Source organism: Aspergillus fischeri, genomic scaffold, assembly GCF_000149645.3.
Source record: "Aspergillus fischeri NRRL 181 1099437636266 genomic scaffold, whole genome shotgun sequence".
NCBI classification, from domain to species: domain Eukaryota; kingdom Fungi; phylum Ascomycota; class Eurotiomycetes; order Eurotiales; family Aspergillaceae; genus Aspergillus; species Aspergillus fischeri.
The window spans coordinates 278,571-305,759 of record NW_001509760.1 but is presented as its reverse complement, the minus strand read 5'-3'; the positions used below and the strand labels follow the sequence as shown (position 1 = coordinate 305,759).

The 27,189-nt window shown below is 49.5% G+C and overlaps 6 protein-coding genes across 6 annotated transcripts, besides 1 other annotated feature; 1 reads left to right on the top strand and 5 right to left on the bottom strand.

Annotated features, from left to right (window-relative positions):
* Window positions 1–77: 77 nt before the first annotated feature.
* NFIA_048170 (uncharacterized protein) lies at window positions 78–523 on the bottom strand (the record flags this gene model as incomplete). The annotated part of the gene is made up of 3 exons (XM_001257376.1): window positions 78–88; window positions 148–330; window positions 394–523. The coding sequence occupies 3 exons, from the start codon at window positions 521–523 to the stop codon at window positions 78–80; spliced, it is 324 nt and encodes a 107-aa protein (XP_001257377.1).
* Window positions 524–1,610: 1,087 nt separating this feature from the next.
* Window positions 1,611–4,345, bottom strand: NFIA_048160 (GATA-type transcription factor; the record flags this gene model as incomplete). Its single annotated transcript, XM_001257375.1, has 2 exons — window positions 1,611–3,834; window positions 3,921–4,345. The coding sequence occupies 2 exons, from the start codon at window positions 4,343–4,345 to the stop codon at window positions 1,611–1,613; spliced, it is 2,649 nt and encodes an 882-aa protein (XP_001257376.1).
* Window positions 4,346–12,264: 7,919 nt separating this feature from the next.
* Window positions 12,265–13,532, bottom strand: NFIA_048150 (putative C6 finger domain protein; the record flags this gene model as incomplete). Its single annotated transcript, XM_001257374.1, has 2 exons — window positions 12,265–13,313; window positions 13,409–13,532. The coding sequence occupies 2 exons, from the start codon at window positions 13,530–13,532 to the stop codon at window positions 12,265–12,267; spliced, it is 1,173 nt and encodes a 390-aa protein (XP_001257375.1).
* A 4,431-nt stretch (window positions 13,533–17,963) lies between these two features.
* Window positions 17,964–17,987: a microsatellite.
* A 994-nt stretch (window positions 17,988–18,981) lies between these two features.
* Window positions 18,982–22,140, bottom strand: NFIA_048140 (uncharacterized protein; the record flags this gene model as incomplete). The annotated part of the gene is made up of 2 exons (XM_001257373.1): window positions 18,982–21,843; window positions 21,898–22,140. 2 exons carry the CDS (start codon window positions 22,138–22,140, stop codon window positions 18,982–18,984), a joined length of 3,105 nt encoding a protein of 1,034 aa, XP_001257374.1.
* A 726-nt stretch (window positions 22,141–22,866) lies between these two features.
* Window positions 22,867–23,808, bottom strand: NFIA_048130 (dienelactone hydrolase family protein; the record flags this gene model as incomplete). The annotated part of the gene is made up of 4 exons (XM_001257372.1): window positions 22,867–23,474; window positions 23,547–23,594; window positions 23,650–23,720; window positions 23,780–23,808. The coding sequence occupies 4 exons, from the start codon at window positions 23,806–23,808 to the stop codon at window positions 22,867–22,869; spliced, it is 756 nt and encodes a 251-aa protein (XP_001257373.1).
* Window positions 23,809–25,244: 1,436 nt separating this feature from the next.
* Window positions 25,245–26,842, top strand: NFIA_048120 (putative MFS transporter Seo1; the record flags this gene model as incomplete). The annotated part of the gene is made up of 4 exons (XM_001257371.1): window positions 25,245–25,401; window positions 25,450–25,700; window positions 25,750–25,783; window positions 25,839–26,842. 4 exons carry the CDS (start codon window positions 25,245–25,247, stop codon window positions 26,840–26,842), a joined length of 1,446 nt encoding a protein of 481 aa, XP_001257372.1.
* Window positions 26,843–27,189: the final 347 nt, after the last annotated feature.

The following is a 27,189-nucleotide window of genomic DNA, read 5'->3' as shown; positions in this document are numbered from 1 at the left end:
GATACTTAAACAAGAATGACATTGCGTATGCGCACTTTTATCAAAGTCCCAGATACCCGTACTCAAGCCCAGTCATCTCAACTAGCCCCTAAAATACACACATTAGCAACCTCACCCAACCTCACCTCCCACGAGGAAGAAACATACCCCGCGACCCACCTCCCAACGCCCTCGCAACAGCCTCCTGCGCAGCCTGCAACATCCCCTTCCCCTCTTCCTCCTTCTCCCGATCCCGTCGTCCACCCCCGTCTCCAAAGGAAGCCTCCCACTCCCCAGCCCGCATTCCCGTCGGCGTATCCGACAACAACCTCGTCGTGCTCTTGTTATCCCCTGCAGCCCATCAATATCAACGCGCCATCCGCAAAGCTTCCCCCCGGGATAGGGAGTACAAACCCGGCTGCATCGCCTCGGCGATTTTCTCCGCGACACTACTGCCTGATTCCTTGGTGTGGTCGGCGTAGGACTGGGATGGGTTGTGTAGGGTGGGCGTGATGGGGTCGGTGGCTTCTTCTGTCCGTGTCATACCACCGAGTTAGATATGCCTGAGGGGATAAAGGGGACAGGACTGTTACCCTCGTAGGAAGAGCGATTGTCGCCCTGGTTTTGGTGTTGGTGTCGGTATTTGTCAATGGGTGGGTGTTCTCGGGGTGGGGAGGACGTACTGCCATTCCGGACATGGTGAGTTCAGTTCCTTCGACTCGTTGATCTGATGAATTGGATTTGGCTGGATGGTCTTGATGCTTGTTTGATATCTAAGTGAGCATGCAATATATGATTGCAGAGGTATATATGTGCTCAAGTTAGTGATGTCATGGCCACGCAGGGGTACAGTGACTTCATAGTCGGGCATGCATTCCATGGAGAGGCTACTTTTCTGCGAGGTGAGTGAGAAATCGCTTATATTGACCGATACAAAGCTCGGCATAGTCTATCTAATTAAGAATAATCTCACGAACCATCAGACAGAAAAGTGAAACAATCAAACAGAGATGCGCACTTCTGCCCGGCCCCAAGTCTCGAGAACATGCAACGAAACCGAAAAACAGAACAAAAGACGCAAGACACAAAAGGAAGACTGGGGTCCGGACAGACGCGATTGTATCAAGCAACTGAAATCATCAAATCAACATAAAAACGTAGACAACCTTGGTGTATCCAATCTCCCGGTCCCACACCTCCGAGGAGAGGCTGATCTGGCATGAGCAGAGTCGAATCATTATCGGCGTGCCACTGAGATCGAGGCGTGGAGGATGCATCGTATTGAAGATGTATCGCGCCTGCCCACAGAGGCCACATCAACCAAAGGAGAGAGGCATCGCATCACTCATATCAACCATTAAGATACCAGCCACTATGCCTGACGAACCAGGTTGCTGCACCCTCTGTCGTAAGATGGTCGTAAATCTGAATCGTGAGGTGCATTTGATCAGTCAGGCCGCGGTCAACACTCCCAAACACCTTGTTCGTCTAGCGAGCAACTTCCCCCACAATCTTGTTGATCTCAGATTTGAGCGTAATTCATCACGTCTATTAATCATGGTGTAAAGGAACATATCTCAACGCGCAAAAAAAGAAAGAAGTAAATGGTGATGAAGTTTGAAAGTGCTAGCTCACAAACTCATGGTCAACCACTCCCATTCCTGGCTTGCACCCTGACCACCAGCAATGCTATGATTGGCCGGGTTCACCGCTGCCGGAGGCATGGCAGGTGCTAATGGAACCACCTTCGACCGGCCACCAGACGAAGTGCTGGGCTTGTTGCTGTCGTCGGCTGCGTCCGTCTCACTGGCTTTCTCCAGACGCCGTTGGCGCTTGGGGGCCACCTGAACGGTGCTACGGCTTTGTCCAGCGCTCGTAGAAGGAGTAGCCTTGGGTGGTGCTGCCGCGATGGGGACCACACCAGATTTGCCCGTCGCAGCTGCGGTCCTGCCAGCGGCTGAGGCCGCGCCTCCAGGAATGGCCGGCGGGGACTCGGATGTAGTGCCACTCTGTGCGCGGCTCGATGTAGGTGTCGTCATGATGGAGACCTGCGCAACTGAGTTCTTGCGAGAGGACTTCTTGGACGAACGAGACGCGCCCACAGCAATACTGTTGGCGCTACTGCGGTTTCGCTTCTTGATGACGTCTGTCTTCAGCGACAGCGGACGAACCACTCCATGCAGTTTGAGGAACAGACCGCAGGCGTTACAGAGGGGTTGACCCTCGGGATTACGGCGCCACAGTGGGGTGGTCTGAGTGAAGCAGTTGGTACAGGTGGTTGGCCCATTGCTCTGATCGCCGTTCTTGGAGCCACCAGGGCTCGCCGGTCGGGACGGAACAGCACTGCTGAGTCCCGATTCCGGAGGGGTGTTCGGCGATGTGTGGGAAGTATTGTTCATGCTCTGGCGCAGCAGTTGGTTGGTGTTAGGCGTCGACGTGGTACGAGCAATCTTCTGACGACGAGGGTCCTGCTCGCGGTTGCGCACTTCACTGACCGAGGCTGCGGATCCGTGCGTGCGGCCAAGACTGCCGCCTTGGTTCCACTCACTGGGAGTGTCCATCATGTCTGCCGAGCCGATCGTGACATGTTTCCGGTGCTGCACGCTGAATCCAGACAGTGAGTGGAAAGATCCAGGGAACTGACCGTCCCAGTGCAAGCCGTTCATGTCGCCGGCGTTGTCATCACCAAAGTCGGCGGGCATAGCCAGGCCAGCGCGCTCGGTGTAGTTGTTCGCATCATCATCCTCGTTGTCAGAATCCGCACCGAACGAGAATATGCCGGCATGAGAGTTGGAAGTAGGGAAATCGCTGGGGTTTAACACCTGAGTCGGATCGACATGCTGCGACTGAGGGATAGTATAATTCGGAGAATGAACAGCAGAGGACGAGTTGCTGGCGTGGGTCATCCCGTGCTGCTGCTCGCTACCGGTATTGTTGTTAAACATGTACCGCGGCTGCAGCGAAGCGGACAAGTTCGAACGGTGGGTAATGTAGTTGGGAATACGCCGTTGAGTCCGAGCGTCAATCGAAGGCATATCGAAATACAAGGAGTGATCCCCATCGTATGTGGGCTGAGGCGTTGATACGGTGGACTGGTACCCCGACGGAGGAGGAGAAAAGAATTCAGTCGAATTAAGCGACGAGGCAATCGGGGTCTGCGCATATACGTTCGCAAACGGGTTGGCCGACGTCATAGGAGAGTCGCTGGGAGAGAAAGTAAAGTGCGCCTGGTAAGGACCGGCCGACGATAGAATCGGATCTTCTCCCAAGCTGAAAGTGTCCAATCCAAAGGGGACGCCAGGGGACGTAAGGTTATTGTTGTGGTGGTGGTTTTGAGTATTATGGTGGAGAGCAAATCCAGAGGACGCATTATCAAGGGTGTAATCAGGAACACCGGCCGAGAAATGGGGATCCTGAGCCAGCATGGCGTTCGACACGGGCGGCACCTGGGGAGAGGACTCGGCTGGCCGCTTGCGAGTGGGAATCTGGAGATTGAAGAATTGGCGCTCATCGATGCTTGTCTTGCGCACGCGGCGGGGTACATAGCCAAACTCGTTGTTTCTGCGCTGGTCCTGAGGTGGGTGAGGGAAGGAGGCTGGCACGGGAGTGGCATCGGCCGATTGGTCCTTGCGAGACTTGATGGGGATCGCCACGGATGAAGTCGCCGCTGTATCTGTTGTGGGTGACCGAGGGTGATCGGCGGGCGACTCGATAGGAACTATAAAGTCGTCGATGTTCATGGGGTCGGAGGCAAGATCGGTGGACGTTGATGGCCGTGCAAAGGAAGGGCGGTCGGACTGACGGAGTTGGGCAATACCGCTCGGTCCCGAGCTGCCACTGTTCTTCATCGAAGGACTATATCGTAAAAGAGAATAAGATGAGTTCACCATGACTTCAAAAAAGCGCGATTGTCCAAGCACTCCGAATCATCATAGACATACCGATTCTGCTGAAGCCTTTCGCGTTCCTTACGTTTCAAACTCATAGCCATCATGCGCCACGTGAGATTTTCCATGCGCTCCTGGTTGGGTAACTGAGCTTTTGTTCTAGAATAGAGCTTCCATATCTGAGTAGCCAGTGGATCCTTCCGTTGCATCTCATCTGGGCTTTCTACCCCGTGTCGGGGAGCAGCGTTCCTCCACTCGGGAAAGAGAGAGTCCTGGAGCAAACCGTCCTGGACATGAGCGGAGTCAGGTGGACTGAGGGGAGAACCAAGGGAGAAATCGTCGGACAACTGGGAGGTGTGGTGGAAATGGGAAGAGGATGATCGGTCAGCATCGGCGATGTCGTAACCAGAGGAGGCGGAGACAGCGGATGGAGTCGGTCGCGCTGCTTTAGGCGCTTCTCCATGGCTCATCCCCGACATTATCCCGTCGTGGCAGGGTTAAATGCACCCTGTCGTCTCCTTATTGGTATAAGGAATGCAAACCGAAGGAAAGATAAGCAGACAGAGTAGGGAAATAGATCGCACGGTGGACGAAAGAGCGCGACAGATAAGAGAGAGAGCTGCGAGAATCCAAGGGAAGCAATCGGAGGAGGACAGAGCGAACGCACGGAGGGGAGGGGAAATAATTGTGCGTGTTGTCGATTGGAGGAAGCACGAGGAATTCCACTCTACCCGCCGTAAACGACAAAACCCGAGACCCTGGTCGAAGGTATTGATTTTTCGATCGGCTGCTAGATATTCTAGGTGCAGAAAGCCGATTAGTGCTTTATTTGGCTAGGGTCTGGTCGAGTATGAGGGTTGTTCGTTGGAACAACCAACGGCGGCGGCCTGTGAAGATGGATCGGCTGGACTAGTCGCAGTACCTAGTAATATGAGTAAGACGAGATACGCCATTGGGAATGAAGGATCAAAAGTCCTGAAGTCCGAACGATGCATGGGTTTGAAAAAGAAAAAGCAAGAAAGAAAAAGCAACAGCAAGGAAAATGTCAGTGCTCAATAAGCAGCTTACCTTGATCGATCGCAAGTGCAAGTACTTTTGCTCTCTTTTGTCTATGTATGATTCTTCTTTCTTCTTGGTCAACTGTGTCCGATTGGTTTATGAAGAACAGATGATCTGTTCTCTTGTGATTCTTGCTTGTAATCGCCTAGAGGCAGGAGGCTAGACTCTTCAGACACACATGGCCAAGGCAGAATTAAGGTATGCGGATAAAAATGGAGGAGGGTAAGCAGGATCGATGCACAGAGCAAGACACAAAGAAAAAAGCAAGGAATGAGTCAAAAAAAAAAAAGAGGACGAGAAGAAACCCCGGACAGCCAGTCCAAGCGCCCGATGAGTTAGGAGGAGGAAGGAAGTATTCAAGGCTAAATAAAAAGCAAGATTGGAAGAGGATGATGCGAAGGGGAAGAAGGATGGATGGTAGACGGAAGAGGAGGGGGGGACAATGAAGATGGATGACGAGGGTGGAGGAACTTACGGTGGACTTGGGGTCTTGGACTTGGTTTGCTACACAGGCACTCTCCAGATCTTGGGGACTGAGGTAAATGATCTGTCCTGAGATTTTCCTACTTTCCGCCGTAAGAAAGAAGAAATCAAAAGGGAATTCAACCCCGGGCGGTGCAGAAGCATAATACCTTCTTATTATGCATCTGGTAATCCATCATTCTTTTATAGATCATACCATGTTGCTAAGACCATTTACACCATGCATATCCATGTGCTTCAAGTGGGTTTGGTTTGGCTATTAAAGGTATTTTCATGAATCTGTCGCTCCAATCCTGGCAACCTTGAATCTCCCCACCTACACCACACATAATCTATAATTGAATTCCAGCTACATCTCTCTACTTCTCAAAACTGCCTTCAACCTTCTCCTCACTGAGAGAGTATGCGTTATTTGACTCTAATTATTCCATTTTTTCCGGTTCGAATAGCACTAAACAAGCAGCGGAACTTCACGATCGCTTTCTATGATGAACCGCAGGCTTACAGTGGTATTACCAGTACCAGTAATTCCGGGTCTAAGCCGGAGTTAGCTTTTTCATTTTCCTTTTTAAACTTTGGCCAAGGATGTTCTCGAAGGAAGCCTTCCTGCAACGCAGCCAATTGATGCGATCTTGAAGTACCTTAGCCTACGGAGTACACAGTACCTTAAAAATCACTGCTGAGGCATTAACTTTATAGTCGTCTTGCATCGTCCTGGGACATACAAAGACGAATGTGTCTCACAGTAGGAGTAAATATGACCATCGCAGAGAACGAAGGTAAAGAGTAATCTCTTAAAACGGAAATAATCCGTTCCATTAGCTACCAACGGCTAAAAGATATTAACCAGCCTCTCCGCCCCTCAATTGATCCAATCACAAAACTCTCCCACTCATTTTCTCCAAGCCACTAGGGATCTAATCATCTAACATGCTTCCGAGGCTGATCCTACCAGAGCGCTGAAAAGTAATCTGATTCGTGCGTGGATAATTCCGGTCTTGCACCCCTGTAAGTATCATTACAAGTACTCCTTCTGCACTTGGAGTAGATACGCCGTAATCGTACATAATAACATCCAAACAAGCTCCCTATCAGTCTAAACTTGCTACTGCAAGTCGAGTCAAGATCTAGGTCAATGCGGGCCGGCATTTCGTCCAGCTCTAGATCTGTATTTCCTCCAATGAGATTCTACGCGAATCACTGATCAGGTCCAGAATATAATGCCAGTGTCTATTCAGTTGTAGGGCTAGATGTAGGGTTAGAACAACCGATCCCTTTGGCTTCAGCCTAATGATGCATGCTATGGCTCGCTGACGAGCAGGTACCGATCAGCAAAATTTGCCATTCATGTCATTGCATCGCTGTTGGTGATCCAGCATACTATGAACTGTACGCATAAGCAAGAATGAGGATGTTCGGCCGAGAACGGAGCATCTGAGACTCTCGGACTATCTAAAGAATAGCAAGAATGGGATGTATTTGTTACTATACAGCGACACGTCAAGCTGTCGAGCTAAGAAGAGACCATCAGAAATCAGCATCAAAGCTTCTACGGAGTACTACGGAGTGCTCCGTAGTCAATGCGCCCTCTGGTTTGCATGAGAGGAGACGCCATCCGCATTTCGCACCTCGTCCCTTGCTTAGCGCCGCAGAGGCTTGACTGAGAGACCCATTCGGGCCGATTTGGGCCTCGTTGGGTACCGTGTCCTTTCTCGAGTCCCGGAAAGCACCAAGTGAGAACTACAAAAAAGTAGACTCATAAGCTGGTTGCTCCGCTCATCGGCCAGGAACACCGCACCATGAGCCACCATCAAACCAAAAATCCACATTTCTTCGCATATAGGAGTGAGTTCCTCGATGGGGCGGGACTCGAGGTCGAACACTCGGGCAACCCGTCTGGACCGGACACGTCCCGAAATTAAATAGCACACTAAGCACGATTTAGATGGCTTGAGACCGGAACAAATCGTTCACTCCGATCTCCAGAGTCTGAGACCTCGGAGGCTCAGACAAGACCATTGCCGACATGGCTGAGCGACATCTCTAAGCTTGTTTGCCGTTCTCGCCTGAGTCTCGGCTGCTATCAGTTCGAAGGGGGAATCCCGGGATTCCTTCCATCTGGAGAAATGCTAAGAGGATGGTTAATTGGAGGATACTACTCCGGCTCTTGCACCCAGACGATAGAAAGCAGAAGCAATAGTAGAGGATCTAGAGGCGCATTGGGAATCGAACCTCACCGGGATTACCAGAATTCCTATTTTACCCGAGGTTTGGTATAGATCCGGTAATGAAGCGGCGTATGGTAAGGCTCGTCACCACATTTCAAAAGACAGGGACTGGCGAATCACGGATCCAGCTGGATCATCTACAGACGTGTGCCTTCTTGCCAGAGTTAGTATGTACCAGCAGTAGAAGCCACAACCCAATCCATCAGTGATTCAAACATTCAGATTGATTGGTGCTGAAACCCCACCGTTGAACCGATTCTCTTATTGCGGGGTCTCGGCCACTTCTCCATTTCGCGTTGAATGGCTACACATCGTCATTGAATGAATACGATCGGTGCTCGATTTGTTCATCTTTTTGAAACGCGATGCAATGTCCCTCAGCTGGAAAGTATGGATCAGGCAATGGTCGATCGCGTGGATGCGATCATCGGGGAGGAGGGAAAGGCAGGGCAGTGATGTGCAAATTTCCTCCTCGAGCAGTGGTCCATTCCTGTCGCTGCATTAGTAAAGCATAGGTTAGTAGTTCTTATGCAGTCACCGGCAAAATGATAGCAAGCACGGTACAAAGTACGGCTCCAGCTCTTGCCATTGAGCGCTGGAAAAAGAAGCTGTCAAACTGGGACCCGGGCGCAAATTGTCAGGGCGGCATATGCCTCGCGCATATCGACAAGCCGAGCCTAGGTGTAGCTGATTCGATTTGCAGGTAATAGCAAACCCGCCAGTCATCCCATATACGGCCAGTAACAAGAAGAATGTTAACAGGCAGATATGCAGTGTCGTCGTGTGGGTACAATATCCTGTTCTCGGCCCCACGCGATGGACAACGAGGGCAGGACTCCACCGGCACTAGCGTCTGATAAAGATGGAGATATGGTGTATCCCACGCCGGAATCGAGATAAGCCAAGATAATGCTGATAAGAGCAGAACAAAGTAATTAGCCTTGGTCATTCCGTGACCAATGGGACCACGAGATATCGCCGATCGGGACGAATCGCAGACGACGCAATTACTATGTCAGTTTCTTCTGGCTGTCAGACTGCCTTGGTCTTCGAGAACTTACATCACCTCTTAAAATGGTAACTGGCCTCACTCATAAACCGTGGCGAAAAACGCGCGACAACTTGCCAGGCCAAGAGGGGTTTGTCAGGGACAGCTAAATGAAAGTGGGTGCGTGGCGCATGAGCAGCCACTGAGAGACTGTGGCCGACACTAGTCACTGCTTCTCAATGCTGACGAACCGAGGTGATGCTTGCTGATCACCAATGATCCATTTGTATGAGGATTATTGCTTTCTGGCAGGGGCCCTTGGTTGACCGATAGCAATTTATCATGGTTGAATGCATTTTGAGAGTTTCCGAGGAATACGGAGAAAAACGATGGGGAAAGCAAATGGTCAAAGCAATATAGCCGACGGACCAAGGTATTGTCGCGTGCTTTGCAACTTGATGAGGGCTGATAGGCCGACAGTAACGATGATCCCGTTTGAGTTCCGGACCAGGGGGCGGAGAATAGCAGGAGATTCCTGGAGAAATCAAACCAAACAGTTGTGGCAATAGCAGATCAGCTGTGTATGCAGCGATGGCCATATCACTTGGATTGTACGTCTGTACTCCGTAGTACGGAGTTGAGTACCATAAACAGCGCGGAGCACAAGAAGCGATGTAAGACAACTGACGTACGCAGTGGTCCTGCTCAAACACTCGGCCCGTTTGGCAAGCAAAAGAGAGCCCGAATCCTAGCCCCTCGGGTGTGTTAGTCTCAGCTAAGGCAAGCATATTTTGCGCTACGTACCACTCTGCTGTTGAGAGTCGAAACTAGTAATGGATCTGATTGGAACCATACGGAGTCGAGAGTGAGCCGTTAGTATGGTCCAATGAGCGAGACCAGATGGACAGTTACCAACGGTACTTTTGGTCTCAGGTATCTTCTTGGAGGAATAATGCTGATGAGATGAAAAGGCTGAAGCTCAAGCTCTCCCCCACACTGCATGGGGAGAAGCAGTGCCCAGCGACCAGTCATGGTTGTCCGCTGGGCATTTCTGGCGGCTGCGGCGGGAAAGCAGAAAATAAACCGAACTCCTTTCCCCGCTTCTCCTGGCTGCATCTTGATATATCAGTACAGCGACTGTGGCAATTGGAGAATGTCGAAAAGATCGCCTTATTTCTCGGAGACAGTCATGAATTTGTGATGCTGAGGAATGAGTTGTTGGTGGGCATAAGGATGATCCACATCTGTTGATGCTATTGCTGGATGCGTGGCTGGCTGCCAAGGAGAGGGCCATTTTGAGGCGTGAATGTTCAGAAGGAGGACAAGGGAAGACTGCCAGTTTATAGAAAGAGTCATCATATGCAGTCGACACTTGAGTCGACGCCTGACTTGTCAGAATCGGAGGGCGTGGCTGCAAGCCCGAAACCTAAGGCTCCCCAGCGCACATCATGATGAGGAGCAGGAAAAAGAAACAGGACACAAGTGCACGGCTCCTACGAGTATATAAGATTGGCTCGCAGACTGAGACGCGCGCAAAAGTAATCCGGAGTTTATCATCACTCCACAGCCTCATGATAAGGCGTCACGGATAGTCAAATTGCTGCTCTCACCGACGCAGAAGAACCAAACCATTCATCTCAGCCCCAATAGGATCCGGGTCTGGTTTTGTATGCTCGCCCTTTGTTTCAGACCGAAAGAATCAAGCCGATTACAGGAAAAGGAGAGTTGCTCCGCGATAACTTTGCATCTTAGACTCCTGGGCGTTGTAGATAAGACCATGATTTGCACCCGACACGTCACGATACCCTGCCATCCACAGGAGCAATAGGGATGCGCCGCTGGCAATTCAGCATCCTCAATGGCTATCAGGCGATGTCGTTATCAGGCCAATGCCAATGGTAGTATCAACATGGCCTGAGGCTGTTTTGCGTATCTCTCTCCTTTCTCCGGATCTTCTCCACATGGACCCCAGATACTCCTATTCGGTTTCCATGCGATTGGAGCTTAATATATGCTAGAATGCTCTCTTCTATTACATTTAAACCCCATGGATCAATTGACTCATTTTGATTGCACACAGGAGAAAGCATTTATGAGCCGTTATCATATCTCTGAGCGGCTCATCCACTGAGCTCGCCGAGATCCTAGCACAGATACAATCCCTGCTCTTCTACGAGATCCCCTGATAAGGAGCATGCTTCATTTTCATTGGCATCTCATCATCATACACTTGACTGACAACCAGCATCTCATCGCCGCCCCGTCTCCTGCCTATGGCGTATACCTCAGATCTTTATGGTTCTACTCAAGGAACATCAACGATTTCTACGTAGAACGTAGACTAGAAATGCAAAAAGGCATTGTAGAGTACCGAGGACTCAACTGTCATGCACCCGAAACACAGTAGCTCGCCACAGCACTAGACTAGACCTTACAAGGCCAAGTCGTGATGGTGATCGATGAGCTTTCTCCGCGGAGGATGTCGGGCCCAGTATATTGGTCCATCGTCCGTACTGCGAGCCCTAATGCAATGTAACGTTATTTGGGAGAAGATAAAGGCCGACAATGCTATTGATCAGATCTAGTCCTTGATAGTATACGTATCTAACTCAGGTACATATGAGCAGTGATTGATATATCTACTCCGTAGGCTCCTCTGATCTGTTCTGTGGCCTACGTTCTCACCTGTCGGCTATGCATTACGAGCTTCGATTTAAAGATCCTAACTTGACCAGCCTTTCGACGCTGTCCAATCTCATACTCGTCTGAGTCGAGCTGGGCCGTATATAAGCTGTTGGGGCTGGGTGAGTCATATATTATGGCTGGATTTGTACAGCGCGAACAGGTCAAGGCTTCAACAGGATTCATACCTACAGGGAGGACAGCAACGACCCCTGAACGAACTGATCGACACCTGTCTGATCCTATCGGGTAGCTGCTGGACTAGATGATGTGTAGCAGATTCGTCACCCGTTCATTTATTCTAGCTTGTAATCTAGCGATGTATGCAATGCAGCTTGGTATCATATAACATGGCAATGGAATTCTCGGAAGGGGTAAGAAAGTCTATACAGTTAAATCAAACATGAGGTAAATGGGAACGGTTGTAGTCAATGTCGTGAAACAGGGATATTATGATAATGACGATGCTGGACAGGCATATCGGAGGGAGGGTCGACAGGCCGTGAAAGAGGTATGGCAAACAGAAGGACCTAAGCGGGCTTTAACGGGCCAGTCTTTGCTTGAGCCCCCCTCGTTGATAGTAAGAACTCGAGCGAACTGGTGCATGCCTCATGTCAAGTTGAAGAATGAAATGATGAAATGAGAAGTAGATCGTGAGCGAAGGCTGGAACGATAGTGAAAAATGAAAATGCGAGCTGAAGACGTCGCCAAGTCTAAATGATATCGCACGAAAAGGTATCGCAATGGAAGAAACGAATGACCAGAAAATGCCGCCCAAAAGATCCTTTTTGCGCCCGCTAATGACCAGTGTGCAAGGTGAAAAGCCATGACGAGAAATTCGTATGAACGGAGAAGCGAATAAACGAATGCATGCGTGCCACTGGGTATTATTCTAAAACAATATAATTCTTTTTTTGTCGAATATCTTTCCTCCGGGGTCGGTTGTAAAGCAGCCGGCTCATGAAGTCGGCGGCGGGCCCTGCCCGGGATGACCCATATGTGCCGGGGGAGTTCCAAATGCTGCCTGCTGTGTCGGGTCCGCCGTATACATAGGATATTGCACTACGTTCATCGTCGGCATACCGTTCATATCATGCCATCCGGGGTAGCCCATGCCCGCTGGCTGCCCGGGGTATGACATGGACACCGTTGTCGCCTGTAACTCGGCAGGCGGGGGGCTCTGAGGATTGACAGGCGTCCCCGGGTATCCCTGAGCGGGACTCGTCATTCTGCGTTTGAGATCCGTGTGCATTTGCTGACTGAATTGGCTCGGATTCGGATACGAAGCCATCTCCGGTTGTGCCGGAAAGGTCATTGAGCGTGTCGGTTGGGGCACCGGCCAAACTGAGCCGTCCGGTTGCATGGCATACGCCTGTACGGGGCTGATCGGCTGCGACTGGGACGGGACCGTTGGCGTTGTTGCCATTGCGGGGTTGGGAGGCATAGGCACCATATTGTTCGGTCCCGGACTCCATGCGTTAGGAGGCATGTTCATCATCTGGTGCTTCCCTGCAGCCATTGCGCTCAGTATCTGGGGGTCAGAAATCGTCGTGTATTCGTCCCACGGAACTGACGGGTCTAATGTTGGTGCTGCTGCGAAATCTGTGGACCCTTCGATACGAGGTTCAGTCAGCAAAGCTGTTGTTAACATATGCGAGTGCGTCCGCCGCCTACCTGGTACGAATGATGACATGGGATTGCCGGGAAAAGAAGTGGCATGGAACCCCGACGCATCCTGGCTCGCGTCTAAGGGCATGGGTTGGTAAGGAAAGAATGACTCGGAGTGGTCAGCACCTCCGCCCATCGTGGGAGGTGATGAAGAGGTAGTCGAAGGATCTGTTGATGCGCTTTCTAGTCTAGAGTTTGGCCGGGACTTCTTCTCCACGGGAGGCTGCTGGTCAACCGGGAAGAACTGGCATTCCTTGCGCAGTCGGATACAGTTTTCGCATCGACCCTGGGGGTCGTCGGCTGCCACCAGACATCGAATCTTCCGCCGTCGGCAGTGTACTATTGCGCCAGAGCATGAGCACCACTTGATTGGCCGGTAAGGATAAAAAAGAACGTGCGTGCTTAACAAGAAGGGAGAATGGGATGTGACTCACCACATGCGACTGATGTGCGATGGTATCCCAGCTTGTTGCGCTTCTTGTCAGCGGTGGGGTTTTCCATGATGGGAGCTTGTGTATTCGGTAAAGATGTCATATTCTGGACCAGGACTGCGGGCATAGCTCCAAAACGGCGAGAGATGGCGCAAAGATGCCACTGGGCCGAGGGTGCATCAATCGCACTAAGACGGAGGAGGGGAGAGGGTGGACTGTGGAGGGTAGATGCAGGGAACCACGGGCTGAGGCCATGCACAACGGACCAGAACAGAACAGAGAGATTGTCTAGGGCCTATCTAAACGAGACGAGGAATGCGGCTGTTAGGTCGAGCTGGAGAATTGGTGAATGATGTGATGCGTTGTTTCGAGGATTAAGCGAATAATTGATGGCCTCGCGACAGTCGCCCCTCCACGTTTCAGCGATGTATTTCTCCACACTCTGTGGTTGGTATTTTCCCACAGCAGAGACGGACAATCCACGGATATTAATAGATATTAAATCGTAATAAAGGACGTGTTTCAGAGATGATTAGGCTGATCGAGATTCGACACTAGAGATCGCTCTTCTGCAGGAGTAGTTGTCGAACGTCGTTGTTCGCTTGTCCTCGTCCAGTTTACAGAACGAGACAGACGAAGTCGTACGGTAGTAGGATGTCGCAGTCGACGTATGCACGAGCATAGAGCGAAGAGAAGCGTCTGAGGTTCCTCGGCCTACCGAAAAGGGTGCGTCCACGGGGCGGATGAAGGAGAATAAGGAGAGAAAGTGGATAAAGAGAAAGTAAAAACAGCAGTATTCAAATGATAGAAAGGTAGAAGGTTGAAGAGAAAAGGGATAGAAGAGAAGAAAAAAGGATAATAATAAAAAAAGGCAAGATAGTCCGTCCAGAGTAGCAGAAAGAGTAGGAGAAAGAGGATGTATCTAGTAGGTGAAAAGAGTGAAGTTTCGTGGTCTGAAGGTCCCGACAGTAATGTTCCTTTTTTTATTTTTTCCACTTCAATTGATGATGGAGAGAATAATTATAATTATTATTATGAGGTCTCTTCTTCTAGAAAACGCAGATAGCTTTGAAAGGTTATGATTTGCGCAACTCTATGAAGATTAGAGTGTTGGGTATGTCCCCAGTTGAGAAGAATAATAGGTACCTAAGGAAGGGGGAGAAATTAGTTTTTTTTTACTTTTTCTTTTTCTACAAAAATTTAAAATAAAAAAAAGAGGATGAAGTGTGAAAGTAGTTGGATAAAAAAAGAGCAAAATAAGAATCAATAATAATAATAGAAGAGGAAGAACAAGCAATAAGATGATAGAGAGGCGATGACGATGATGAAACCAGCATTCGGCAGTCTCCTTTTACTGTACTGAATCGATTCACAGGGCAATTCGAAGAGATGCTGAATAAAGTCCCTGTAGCTAAGGCGATGTCGATATCAGACTAATCACAACATGAAACGCCGAGTCTAAACAGTAAGAGTGCCTAATATTATTTTTTAGTTTAGTGCCATACTTTGCTGTCAGTGTCCAGTGGTCCACTGCTATCATCTTCTTCACGGCATTCTCGCTTCAGAATGGGGCAATGGAATTATCTTCTGAAGATGCATGACTGAGTGACGTCTATGGAGTCGTAGGAAGTCAATCAATGCAACGAAATGCATGATTGATGGCTTATCTACTGCGGTTTCTGTTGTTAGAGAGAGAAACTGCAATGGATGAGCCTCAGTGACAAGCTTCAATCCTTTTCTCTTTCGGCATCGCACCATGCCGAATACATGTCAAGGAAGAAACCCCTGATACCACAGGGCCATCGCACGCTCAGGACTGGTTGAGTCTGAGGGTGCGAACCATGGTCCCCCAAATGGGTGACAGACCTTTAAACTATCGCAAGTGGGGTGGGGGAAAGCAGCAAGACCATGCTTCTTAAGAGAAATGGTCTACGAACGCTATTTACGATAGTTATGTAAAAAGGCTGAATGCTGTCAATCATCTTGAGGTGGAAAAGTTGGCTCCAATTCAGGAATCATAATAGCCTAGATCCCTACACAGCATCTCTCTAGCCATCCTGAAGATTTTTACCTAGACATCTGAGAAGGTTTGAAATCATGCTTGAGGGAGGAATTTCACCCCCATGTCCAAGAGTATGATTGCTGTGAGCTCATTGGCTCAGCGCATGGCCAACGTCGGGGACTCGGGAATCTTAGCGAATCAGGATTAGGCTCATGGTGAGAGAGTTGATCGTTCATTGGGTTGGATGATTTGATGAGTCTGAGGAACTTCCAGAAAAAGACTAGTGACACAAGACAGCAACATGGATCCTCGAACACTGTCGAGCTTCGAGAAGCCCCTTCGTCGTCAGCCTTTGGGCTGGGGAATCTGGAAATCGTCCATGATTGGTGATCCAGAGCAAGGTATGGGCCATGGGTAATGAGGCTGCTACCGACGTGCATTGTCAGGTGTCCCAGGCGTTACCTGGTCATCTGTTCCTGGATCTGGTCAAAATTAGGTACTCGTCATTTCATACATCTCTTGACTTTGGAATAGTGCACACTATCACTAAGATAGCTACCATTGCGCTAGAGCGGATGAATGTATGTAGTACTCCGTAGTCATTATTCATAAGATATGAAATAATTGGAATGAAAGATGAAACAGAGTACCGATCTGTTAGAAAGGGGTGGGCCCCCAAGTCGGTGTTTGATTAAGGGTCAAATCTGCATCCTAGCGTCTCCGGTGGGTTCTTGGCCAGCAAACCTCAACTGCATGTAACTATCTGTAAGGGGTAATGACTAAGACATAACTAATGTTGACTGTCACTCAGTCCACAGTGCGCAAACTTCAATCTATCCAGGAACTGAAGACACAACACTGCTACTCGATGTCATGTCCCAGGGGAATGGTCTGGGTTCTCGATCCACATTTATCGACATAGTATAGAGGTAGTTGAGCCGACATTACTGAGTAAGCAAAGGCACGGTCTGAACCTCGAAGACCTCGTTTAAAGAAGAGCAAAGATAAAATGAGATAATAAGACATCTTTTCATTGTAGCATTGAAACTGGACACTATGACCAGGGTCCCGATGTAACCCTCATGAGATCCTCCATAGAAAACAGTCTAAGCAGTTCATAAATCATAACACTGACACCATGTCAAACCATTATATTATGTTCAAGATCGCAACCTTTACTATAAATATCGTACCCACAGAACCAATGAGCACATTACCAAGTCCCAGTCCAAAATCCTGGACTCAAATACGTATCCACAATACGCGCAACCATATTGCTTGGCTCTTCTCTTCCAGACTCAGGGTCCTGTTTCGTACCACCTTGGCCTCATACGTTTGTAGTTTAAACTTGATTCTCGACTCAAGTGGGTTAGTGCCTGCACATATCTGAAACAAAGTATCTTTGCAACGATTGCAGGAATGCGCAGGCGAATTCCAGATTACGTCAGCAGATGTCTGGATGTCCATTTCCAATTGCATAGGGATGAATTGGATTCATTTCCAGAGTATCTCGTCTGCAGAATAATAATAACGCTACAGTTTGATGGCAGAAGAGGGTCGCGTGGATGTTGCTCTTTTCGTCACTCGCTGCTCGTGCTAGTTAGTGGGATCGGAGACTGATATACGTAAGCGAGATCGTCTCAGAAATTGCGATGAACACGCCTGGTCGGTGCGCCAGTCACTGTCCATTTTCTGGAATTGCGACTCACTTTCTATCAATTCAAGTAACAGCCACTATCTCCTATATCATATCCAGGTTCTGTTCACTCGCTTGTATGGAAACTGTAGACTGAACTGGGGACACATTCCAACAGAAGCTAATGCCACACCATTTCGAACTCTACGCAATGATCCTTCCCTGTCCATAAGACCCAATGATGATGACCGCATTATCCCAGTCTACCGGGCTAAATCGCTCTCTTTCGGCTGATTGCACAATTCGGTCCCTTCTCCGACTGCAGGTACATAGGAAACCGCGCTACACAGCACAAGCGAGCATGCAGCTCGCATTCCTCAGCTTCATGTCTCAGGAGGCAGGGTAGTTGAAGGCTATCTATCCAGGACTGGACTGGCTTCGCTCATATCGCCTGATTATCGAGGAGCACCACATGGCATGTAGGCAGGCCCACTATGTAGTATGCATTCATTTCTGTAGATAAACGAGTCCTGGGCTACTTTCATGAGAGAAGGAGAATAGTGTCAAGAAGACTCAGACTCGTAGCCTGCAGTGCACTTTGCCAGTAGAGTCCACTTAGACGAGGATTGGCCGGTCATGGAGTGATGGACAATGGCACTGGCACGATGGTCTTATCTTTGGTGCCCACGTGCGCAGTCAATTTCCGTTGGGTAGCCATTTCCCCCAAACGAGACCCTGAAAGGTTGGGAAAAAACAAAGTCAAGGCTTCTGGGAATACGATTGCGCCGGAAATTACTCCATGGTCTACTTACTGGCTACGGAGTACCGGCCTTCTCTCCCTTGACACTGAGACTGGCGCATGCTTGTATGCTGTATGCTGTCCTGACCCTTTTTTATTACCAAGGGACTATGGATGCCGTTCAAGCTGCTTTCAAGCTGCTTTCCTATTTCTTTCTCTCTGTTTCTGAAATCATATTTCAGATGGAACTACTCCGGTTTCCTGCTTCAGCTCGTGGATTGCAGTGACTGGCTCGGCGAACTTTGCGTCTTGACTTTGAAGTTTCTCCGAAATAGGTCCTGAACTAGACACACAGTGTACGCGACGGAGAATTTCGAAGCCAAAGTGCTTGATTCTAAGTATCCTGGATATAGTAAAGCTAGGCAAGTTCATAGAAGCTTGACTTGCCATTGGTGTGCATTTCGTCATTGTAACTACGTATGACTAAATACTCCGAACTGTTTCCTCGTGTTAGAGAACAGTCGACCGCCCCAAGCGCAAAATGTCATTCATTCCCAGGTTTCCAGGATTCCTTGCGAGCCGATGACATGCAGACCGGAAGATATCTGCGAGAGCAGCCTCTTGGCGGCCTCATAGGCTCGATTGGTGCGTCTGTCTGAGGCGCACGCCGGCCTGTTTCACCGTCTCCGGGCACTTAACTGCATACAGACATGCTTTGATCCGCTTGACTGCTCCTCCTCCACCCTTACGTGTCTTCTCACAATGATCCCTAAAGCGTCATGAACGTGGCAGCTGACTCGGTCCAATCGCATGTCTTGCTTTGATGTCCGAAGAGGAAGGTTGCATTTTGGCTTTGGGACCGCCGTTGGTCATGGGCCTTGCTGCCCAATCTTGTTCGCTCATATACACCACACTCGTCGGATTCTCCGCAACCCTATGGTTGCATTGGCAATACCCTCTAGCTTGCCCGTTTAAACGCTTTGCCGGTTAAAGGGGCTGCCTTGGTCAAGGCACTTCCAGCTTCCCATGTTCTCTGATTGTGGTCCCATCAGACATGAATGACATGACCTAACAGGCTACCATAGATAATAAAAGATCTTGTCTTGTAGAAGCTGCAGATACCATAGCGACTCTCACAGAGTCAAAAAAAGATGATGATATTTCGTCTAAATGAGCCAGTTCTTCCAGCCGGCAATTTCCTAATCACCCACGCGAATGACCACCTTGACCGCAAGAGCCCTAGCTTCTCTAATACAGCACCCTAGACATGTCCGCCCAGTTCTACCGATGATGGCATCGTAGCCAACAGAAGCACACCATGATCTTGCCAATGCTTCTTTCTCAGCAGATCGTCGAGCATCGACAATGAACACTTCGTCAACCGTCAGATCAAAGCCTGCATGCTCAAAAACCTTCGCTATGGATGATCCCTCAGGACCTGGCAAGTCATCTAGTGCAAGATATTTGTATCTGTATGAGCTAGGCAATGGGTGGCCTGGAAGCCGTCCGTACTTGAGAGAGAAGGCTTCAGCGGGAGACAGTGACCGCGATCTATCGCCCTTGTCGTCTTCTCTATCGAGCGGCGCATTGTGCTGGTATGATGCTAACCCTGGAGGCAAACGGCACGCATGCGACGTCACATAATTGACGTTATACGTCAGTGGGAAGGAAACGTCTGCTGTGGCCGTGCTTGCGCCCGTCCTCAGCGAGAAACTCATGGTTGCCTTGCGGGCCACCATTGCATGCTGGTTTGAATTTCGTCGCTCTTCCTTTGTAGAAAAAGTCAAAGCATTGAACTTGACATCCACCGGTGACTTTGCATCAGGTACATCGTCCACCGGCAAGGTAAACTCGCCACTGACCAATGACCCCAGTCCTAGCGGTGTGGACTCCACGGAGATCTTGTTTCCTTGCTTGATACGGGGTTTCCCTAGACCGGTCGGCGGCTCACTGACGATCACCTCAAACCAGGCATCATCAAGGGGCTCTTGGGTTTGATATTCTTTGGGAATGTTCGTGCTGCTGATCCAACCCATGCAAGCCTTGGTTTCCTCCAGAGCGGAAAGGACTCGACCAACAATGCATTCTTGACTCCACCAGCTCTTCCCATTGAGAGCGAATCCTCCATATAGATTGGCTACCGATCCAAGTCTTGCAATGACTTCCTGATCATTCTCTAGTACTGTAGCCATGAGCAAGTGGTTGATCGCCTTGCCAGGAATCACAAAGCCAGAAAGCCAGCATCTCGTGATCCAACCACCCATCGTCGACTTAGAATCGTCGCTGGAAGGACCGCTGAGGGCTACTAGCCGGCGACTAGCAGGTCTTTTGAATGTGTCGTCTTTGGTGGTTCCTTCCATATGGCCCTCCACTGAAGCACCACGCGCAGGGCGGTTGAACATGTCCTTGATATTTTGGTTTGAATCACCGTGGTGTAATTTCGATGCGAAAGTTTCTCTGAGCGAGTCAACACGAGGCCAACCGATGTTTTCGGCAAATGCCAAAAGTCCTTCAACTTGCTGTTCGACATGAGTGGGTGTAAGTCTGAATATCCCGTGAACATCGGAGTGAGGAGAAGAGGCTACAGAATGCCTGCGTGTTATGCTGTCAAAGAATGAAAAGCGACGAGCCTTTTGAGTCGACTTCTCCTGGGTTGACGGCTGCGACGGAGCATTCGACACTGCAGCGGATTGGCAGTCGCCCCAGGAGATCTTGAAGCTGTCGAAGAAGCGACGCACCACCACCAAGTCCCAGTCAACTTTAGGATTGCGTAGCTTATCGAAATGGTTGACATCTTGAGCCGAGACACTGACGTCCTTCGAGCTCTCAAGCAGCCCAACTTTGACAATGGCGTCTAGGCGAAGAAGTAACTCCGCAGCTAGCAGCATCTGGATCAGAAACCATTTCTGTTCCAACCCCGGATGAGCCCAGGGTTTGTGAATGATACTTGGATCAAAGAAGTCGCCGTCCACATGGGGAGGAACTTCCCAGAGAAGCTGTCCGATGCGGAAACGCCAGTCGACGAGACTGAAGTCGAACCATGCTCCTGGTGTCGCTAAAACCATGGTCAACGCTTTGATCTCGGCCTTGAGGCCGTGCGTGCTATCGAGATCCGTGAGCATGAATCGGGGCGGGGGATGGAGAAACTTGGAAAATAAATCGCTGTAGAGGTCGTGCGCAGTTTCTACGTCGAGTATCGTTTTCTGCGTGTTTTCATATAGTAACTCGTGACGCAGGTTTCGCAAGGTCTCAAGACGGTCGACCAAGGCTTTGAAATTGATATCTCGCAGACCAATTCTTTTCCAGGCGGTCGGACCGTCACCAAGAAGTATTTTTCGATCATGTATAGTACCGTCGAGACACTGCGAGTAGGGCTCATGGTAATGTTCCAGAAGTTCGTCAGCCTGAAGGGCCGGTAGGGTATGAATGTGCAGTAGATTAGTATGCAGGTGAGGCGTTCCAGTATGAACGAATCGAACGGAATCAGCCACTGGAAGCTCTAGAAAATGACGAAAGCCCACAGTCCCCGGCTCTATCCCGCTCATAGCAAGCATATTTGGGACTTCGAATATACCAATATCGAAAGTAGCTCTCTTTGGCGCACCGGTTCTTTTCCAGCTGTCCAACAGGAGGGGAGCGTCGCCTTCAAGGAAGCCTTCGGGGACGGGGAGATGGGCATGAAGGGTGCACAGGGAATATGAAGGATGAGGAAGAAGTTTTCTGTCCCATAGGTGCTGAATCGTAGGGTCGTGGTCATCCCATGGGAAGATCACTTGTGGATACCAGAGTCCATGCTTGCCCTTTTCTAGAAGGAAGTATGGTGCCCCGGAAAATATGGCATGAATATCATCTCTGCTGAGATGAGTCTCAGATGGAGGTTTGTCGTGAACATCTGCCTTCTGAGATCTAGCAAGAGTGTCAGTGGTAGAATTCGACGCATCCTGCCGTTCGCCGTGCTCGTCTGAATAATGTGTATGTTTCGTCCTAGAAGAGCCCAAAGAGTGATCTTGTCGGCCTGGGTTCTTTACCGACTGCGCATTCGGAGTCGTGGTAGATTTAGCCTTGATAGATTATTTAGTATACACTGTTAGCCAGAAGTGTAAAGTAAGCCTTACATTACCGTGCTCCTCGATTGACGCGTGAGGTACATCCGTTGCCGAGACATCTTCCGTTACTGGCGCAGCGCCATGTTTCTGGAAAAGGTTACGCAACGGGTTCCTTCCAGATGCGCTGTAATCGCGACTATTTTCCAGCGAGAAGGAAGCTCTCCTAGGCGAGCTCTCTGATGCTTTGCTCGCGCCGGTATTAGAAGGCGCCGCAGTCGAAACAGAACGACGCCTGCCAGATAATACACGCATGTTGATCTAGATGAATTTTCAGTATTGGTACCAGGAGTACTTGCGAACGGATGGATCTTGAGAGCTTGATGAGAGAAGGAGCATGTGATTGCAGATTACTTACGCTAATTCTTGGAGAGTGGCGGTGTATGTCGTTCAATCCATCATAGCATCAGCACAATCATGTAGAGATAAAAGAAACCTTATATAGTCCCAATGGTCCATAAGATATTGATAAGGAGTTTAAAGCCTGATGTCATGAAAATTTCGACCAAACATGAACATGTTGAATCAAATCGTACGATCAGATGCAGGTATAGCCACCTGATCGGCTAAGAACAGTGCAATGCTTCAAACAAGCCTAGAAAAACTGGTGACCATCCATCACTGTTTGAAAAGAAGAATGTCGCACAAAAAGAGCCAAGAAGAGACAAGACGAATATCAATCGATGATTTGATGGCTTAATTGTTGCAAGAAAGTTGAAGATGAGCGGGGGAGAGAGAGCCGCGGATAAACGATGACGTTCATTCTTGGGACCGAGTGGAGTATTCGGGGTCTCTTTCCGGATCTGGAAGTGCCAGCTCGATGACAGGTCTGGTTTACTGGCCACGCGATGGAATTATTGAACTTTGGCTACTGTGGACAGTATGATAGAAAAACACTCATGTTTATGATTCATCATTTTGGCTCGTCATTCATATATATTAGAGATAATAGCATTACGTCCTTCATCACAGCCCTGGTTTTTAAGCATGCTTCTGAAGGAAGCTCAAAGCAGTCTTGTAACCTCTCTCATACTCCTTGCGGACTTCCTCATCCTCAAGGTTCGATCGAGCCGCCATCCAGCCGTGGATCTGGGTAGGGAAGGTCTCCACATAATGGTCAACCTTAAGGTTGGCACCGAAAGCCTCGACGTCCTTGGGATTCTCGTCCTTGGAAGCCAACATGGCCATGGGAATAGTGACATTCTTAGCATCATTGGGATCAACCATGGCGGGATGACATTGCACCGCGGCCTTGAACTTAGTGTCCTTGGCAGAGGACAAGCATGCGATCTTTCCACCCCAGCAGTATCCGAGGATAGACCAGGACTCGAAGGCCTTGCCGTTGGGGGCGAGCTTGTTCGCTTCGTCGACGAAAGGTGGAATCTTGGGCAGATTTGCAGGAGGAGCAGCCTTGGTTTGGAAGAAATTGCCCAGCTTCTGCTTGTGTTCTTCGGTCTGAGGAGGGAACCAGGTGATGTCCGCGGGTTGGCCCTCAAAGAAGTCGGGCATGAAGACACGGTATTTCTGCTCGCTCGAGGTAGCGAGGATATCGGCGCCTTGGATTGTCTGAGGGAAAAAGCCGAAGATGTCTATTTTTTCCAAGTCACTCTTAGCTGTTTTTCTGCGGGCAGAGACGGATGAACGATTGGACGACTACCCACCGTAGACGATGAAGATGGCCTTGGAGGCAGAGTCGGGGCCAGTAACATCTGAACATATGTCAGTAACTCTTTTGATCCAGATGCAGGTTCGCAATTGACCTACATGTCTTCATTCCATTGATTGTCTTGTATTCACCCTTGCCCTGGTAGCCTTGGGCGACAATGGGAGGGATCCTGAATGTGTCAGACTGATATCACTCTGCTATAACAACGCCAATTGCAAGATCACGTACGAGCAGCAGGCCTTGCTAACGCCGGACATGTCGACTGATGAACAATGGAGCGGTCTGAATGCGGAAAGGGGGCGAGGTTTCACAGATCCGAGGAGAGACCTTCGGAGAGGGGTAGTTAGAAGCTGTCCGTAAAACATGAAGGAATGGAGAAGAGAGCAAACGCACAAAGATATCGCTTGGAACGGTTCGCAATTGATGAAAGCAGCCGAGCACCGCGTTCAATGATCCGATAGAGAGGTAGAAGGTTGGTTAGGAGAGAGGATGATGATCTGGGTTGCTTTGTGTTCCCATCGACCCCGCCGAATCGACGTCATCGGAACGACACCCGGCAATTCCACCGTTTACCCGGCTGCTCCTTTTGTTGTCTTCCGACCGCGGCTACCCCTATACACATTGATTGGATTTCTTCATCAAGGAAATGACCAACAGGAAGTCAGAAGACACATGCCAGTCGGTCACAGAGATGTCAATGAATGGCTCCTTTCTCGTAGACATGTCGTCCAGTTTTCTGCTTCCTTTTCATCTCGATGGTGTCTTTCCATCATCCGACCGAAGGTAGATCGTTTGAACGAACATGGTCCTGGAAACACTCATCAACGCCCAGGTCAATTGGACAAATGTTGGATATGAGAGCTCTGAGCTTCGAGATTGAAATGCTTCATGTTGTCTTTACTCGATCTCTCCCGCTCTGAGTAGTGCCAATACCAGTCGCATTTGATAGACGCTGTCCTTTTAGGGATAGCGCTTCTCCTCATTCTCCGAGGATCTGCCTAGACGCTATCTTTGGCCTAGAAGTTCGCTCGGGGTCGCGATGTCTCGCTGCTCTCTGTGAACCACTTGGAGAATACGAACCCGGTCGTCTGTCGTCTGTCCATGTTCGATTTCATTGGCAGCGTGGGTATGACCGTATCAGTATCTGAATTGCTCTTTATTCTGGTCATTCGGCTCCATGAGGAATTATGAAGCGACAATTGGGAGCAAGAAGATGCACCATCGTCGGCCGAGATTCCTGCGCGAGCGCTGGGGCGACGTATTCTCAGTCAACAAGTACAATCATCGATGATGAAGAGTCAACTTGAGGGATCATAAGGCTGAGCCAGTGGCGAGAAAGCGAAACGAGCAGTATGCGCTTTGATATCGCATACATAGGCTAGACAAGCACGTCTTATCTCCACCTTCTAACACGATTCTTGGCTCTCCAGTTTGTACACAGGACGTTCATCCACTAAGTCGCACTCAACTTTGTGCGTCAGAGCTCTGGAGATAGGAGGAAACTTTCACGTCGCGCCGAGCATGATGCGTAGGTCGTCACGTCATTACTATCGGTAGTGGCATCTTAATGGAGTCGATATATTATCCCTTCAGGGGCTGCCAGTCAGGCCTATCATACCCCATAGAACTATCCTTCTCGATCATCAGACAACCGATAATCGCCGGAGAATTCCACTGGCGGAAAATTCCTGCAATGGCTTCAGTACAACGCAGAAAATGGTATCAGATCAAGTGGTTTGCGGACGATGACACGAAAGAGGAACGGCAGCTCATCATGAAGCTGGATCTTCTGATTGTTCCATATGCCTTTCTTGCGTACTGGACCAAATATATAGACCAATCCAACATAAGTAGGTCATCAATGAGCCCTACTCGAACTAGACTAATCCTACTCTCAGACAACGCATATGTTTCGGGTCTTTCAGATGATTTGAACCTGCGCGGTAATGCGCTCGTCCATCTGCAGACAATGTACACCGTCGGCGCGGTTCTAGGACAAATCCCTTTCGCGTATCTCTTCACCAAATTTCCAATGTCCTGGGTCATTCCAGCTCTGGATATTTCATGGGGTGTGTTTACATTACTGCAGTATCGAGTGACCTCGTACGGGGAGTTGATGGCTTACCGATTTCTCGTTGGGTGGTTTGAGGTTTGAAATCTTTCTATAATTTCCCTAAGATCTCGACTGAGCAAGCCAGGCTGCATTCTTCCCGGGCATGCATTACATTTTCGGTAGGTAAAACCTGCAAGTCTTGAAATACGGAACAAACTCACATTTGCCATTCAGGATCTTGGTATCGCGGTGATGAAATCGGCCGGAGAGGCGGCTGCTTTTACGTTGGTCTCACTCTGGGAACGTTGACATCGAGCTTAATCCAAGCTGGCACATCGGCAAGGCTTGACGGCGTCCATGGCTTGGCAGGGTGGCGATGGATGTACATTATCTGCGCCATCATCACCATTCCCATTGGCTTGCTGGGATATTTGATCTTACCCGGGACTCCTGACAAGCCGAATAGATTAGTCCTCAAACAGGCAGACATCGAGCTGGCCAAAAGGCGGCTTCAACGAGCAGGACACGGTGTACAGGAACATTTCCGATGGAAGGTGGTCGTGAGCATTGCTGGCAATTGGAGATTTTGGGCTTTACTCCTGCTGGATATTTTCTTCTGGAACGGAAGCGTCAACACCACTACCGGAGGTTATCTGCTCTGGCTGAAAAGCCTCAAGAAATTCTCAACCAGTCGCATCAACGAGCTCAACGCGATATCTCCAGCATTGGGGATCTTCTACACACTCTTCATCTGTTTTTCATCGGATCTTTTGTTCGGTCCTGCCTGGGCTATTACCATTGCACACACTTGGAACATTATTGGGCTGGTGATACTCGTCGTGTGGGATGTTCCCCAGTCGGCGCTCTGGTTTGCATTTGCCACAACCTATTCTGCAGTCGCTATGTCCAGTGTGCTCTACGGCTGGGTTAACAGTCAACTGCGATACTCCCCTGTTGAACGAGCGGTGGCACTGATCATTTTGAATGCCGTCTCTCAATCAACGACCGCGTGGACGCCTTTGCTAGTCTTCAAGACCGTTGAGGCTCCTCGATTCACTAAAGGGTACTCGTTCGTACTCGGCAACGCCATATGCTTGATTATACTGGCGCATGTCATTCAGTTCTTCGCGAAACGAGAGGAGTATGCACTCTGTCACATTTTCCTTGATACGTCTAACAGCCTACAGGAGAATCTCGAAAAGAGCAGAAGGCAACTCCGACATCAGCGACTCAGATGAAACGAGGGATATTGAGCCTGGTGATAGAGCAATCTTGCAGGTGTATCCAGAGAAGTAGCTGCCCACGTCGCAGTATGATAGACTTAGCAGATATGCAGCCTGGAAGTATCTATGAAGGGCAGTGTGTAGACGAATGATGGAACTCTACTGAATGCAGGGAAATTATCGGGCAATCGCTTGCATTCAGGATTCAGAAGCTATCCTGGGAACGTGGCACACGCTATGAAACGAGATATCCTCGAATCAATGATCTTTTTCCGGCGATGGTCAAAATCCTATCCAGGGTGACTCCACAAACCATGTCGCAATATCAGCACATATGATGGAATCGTCACCACCGCACACGC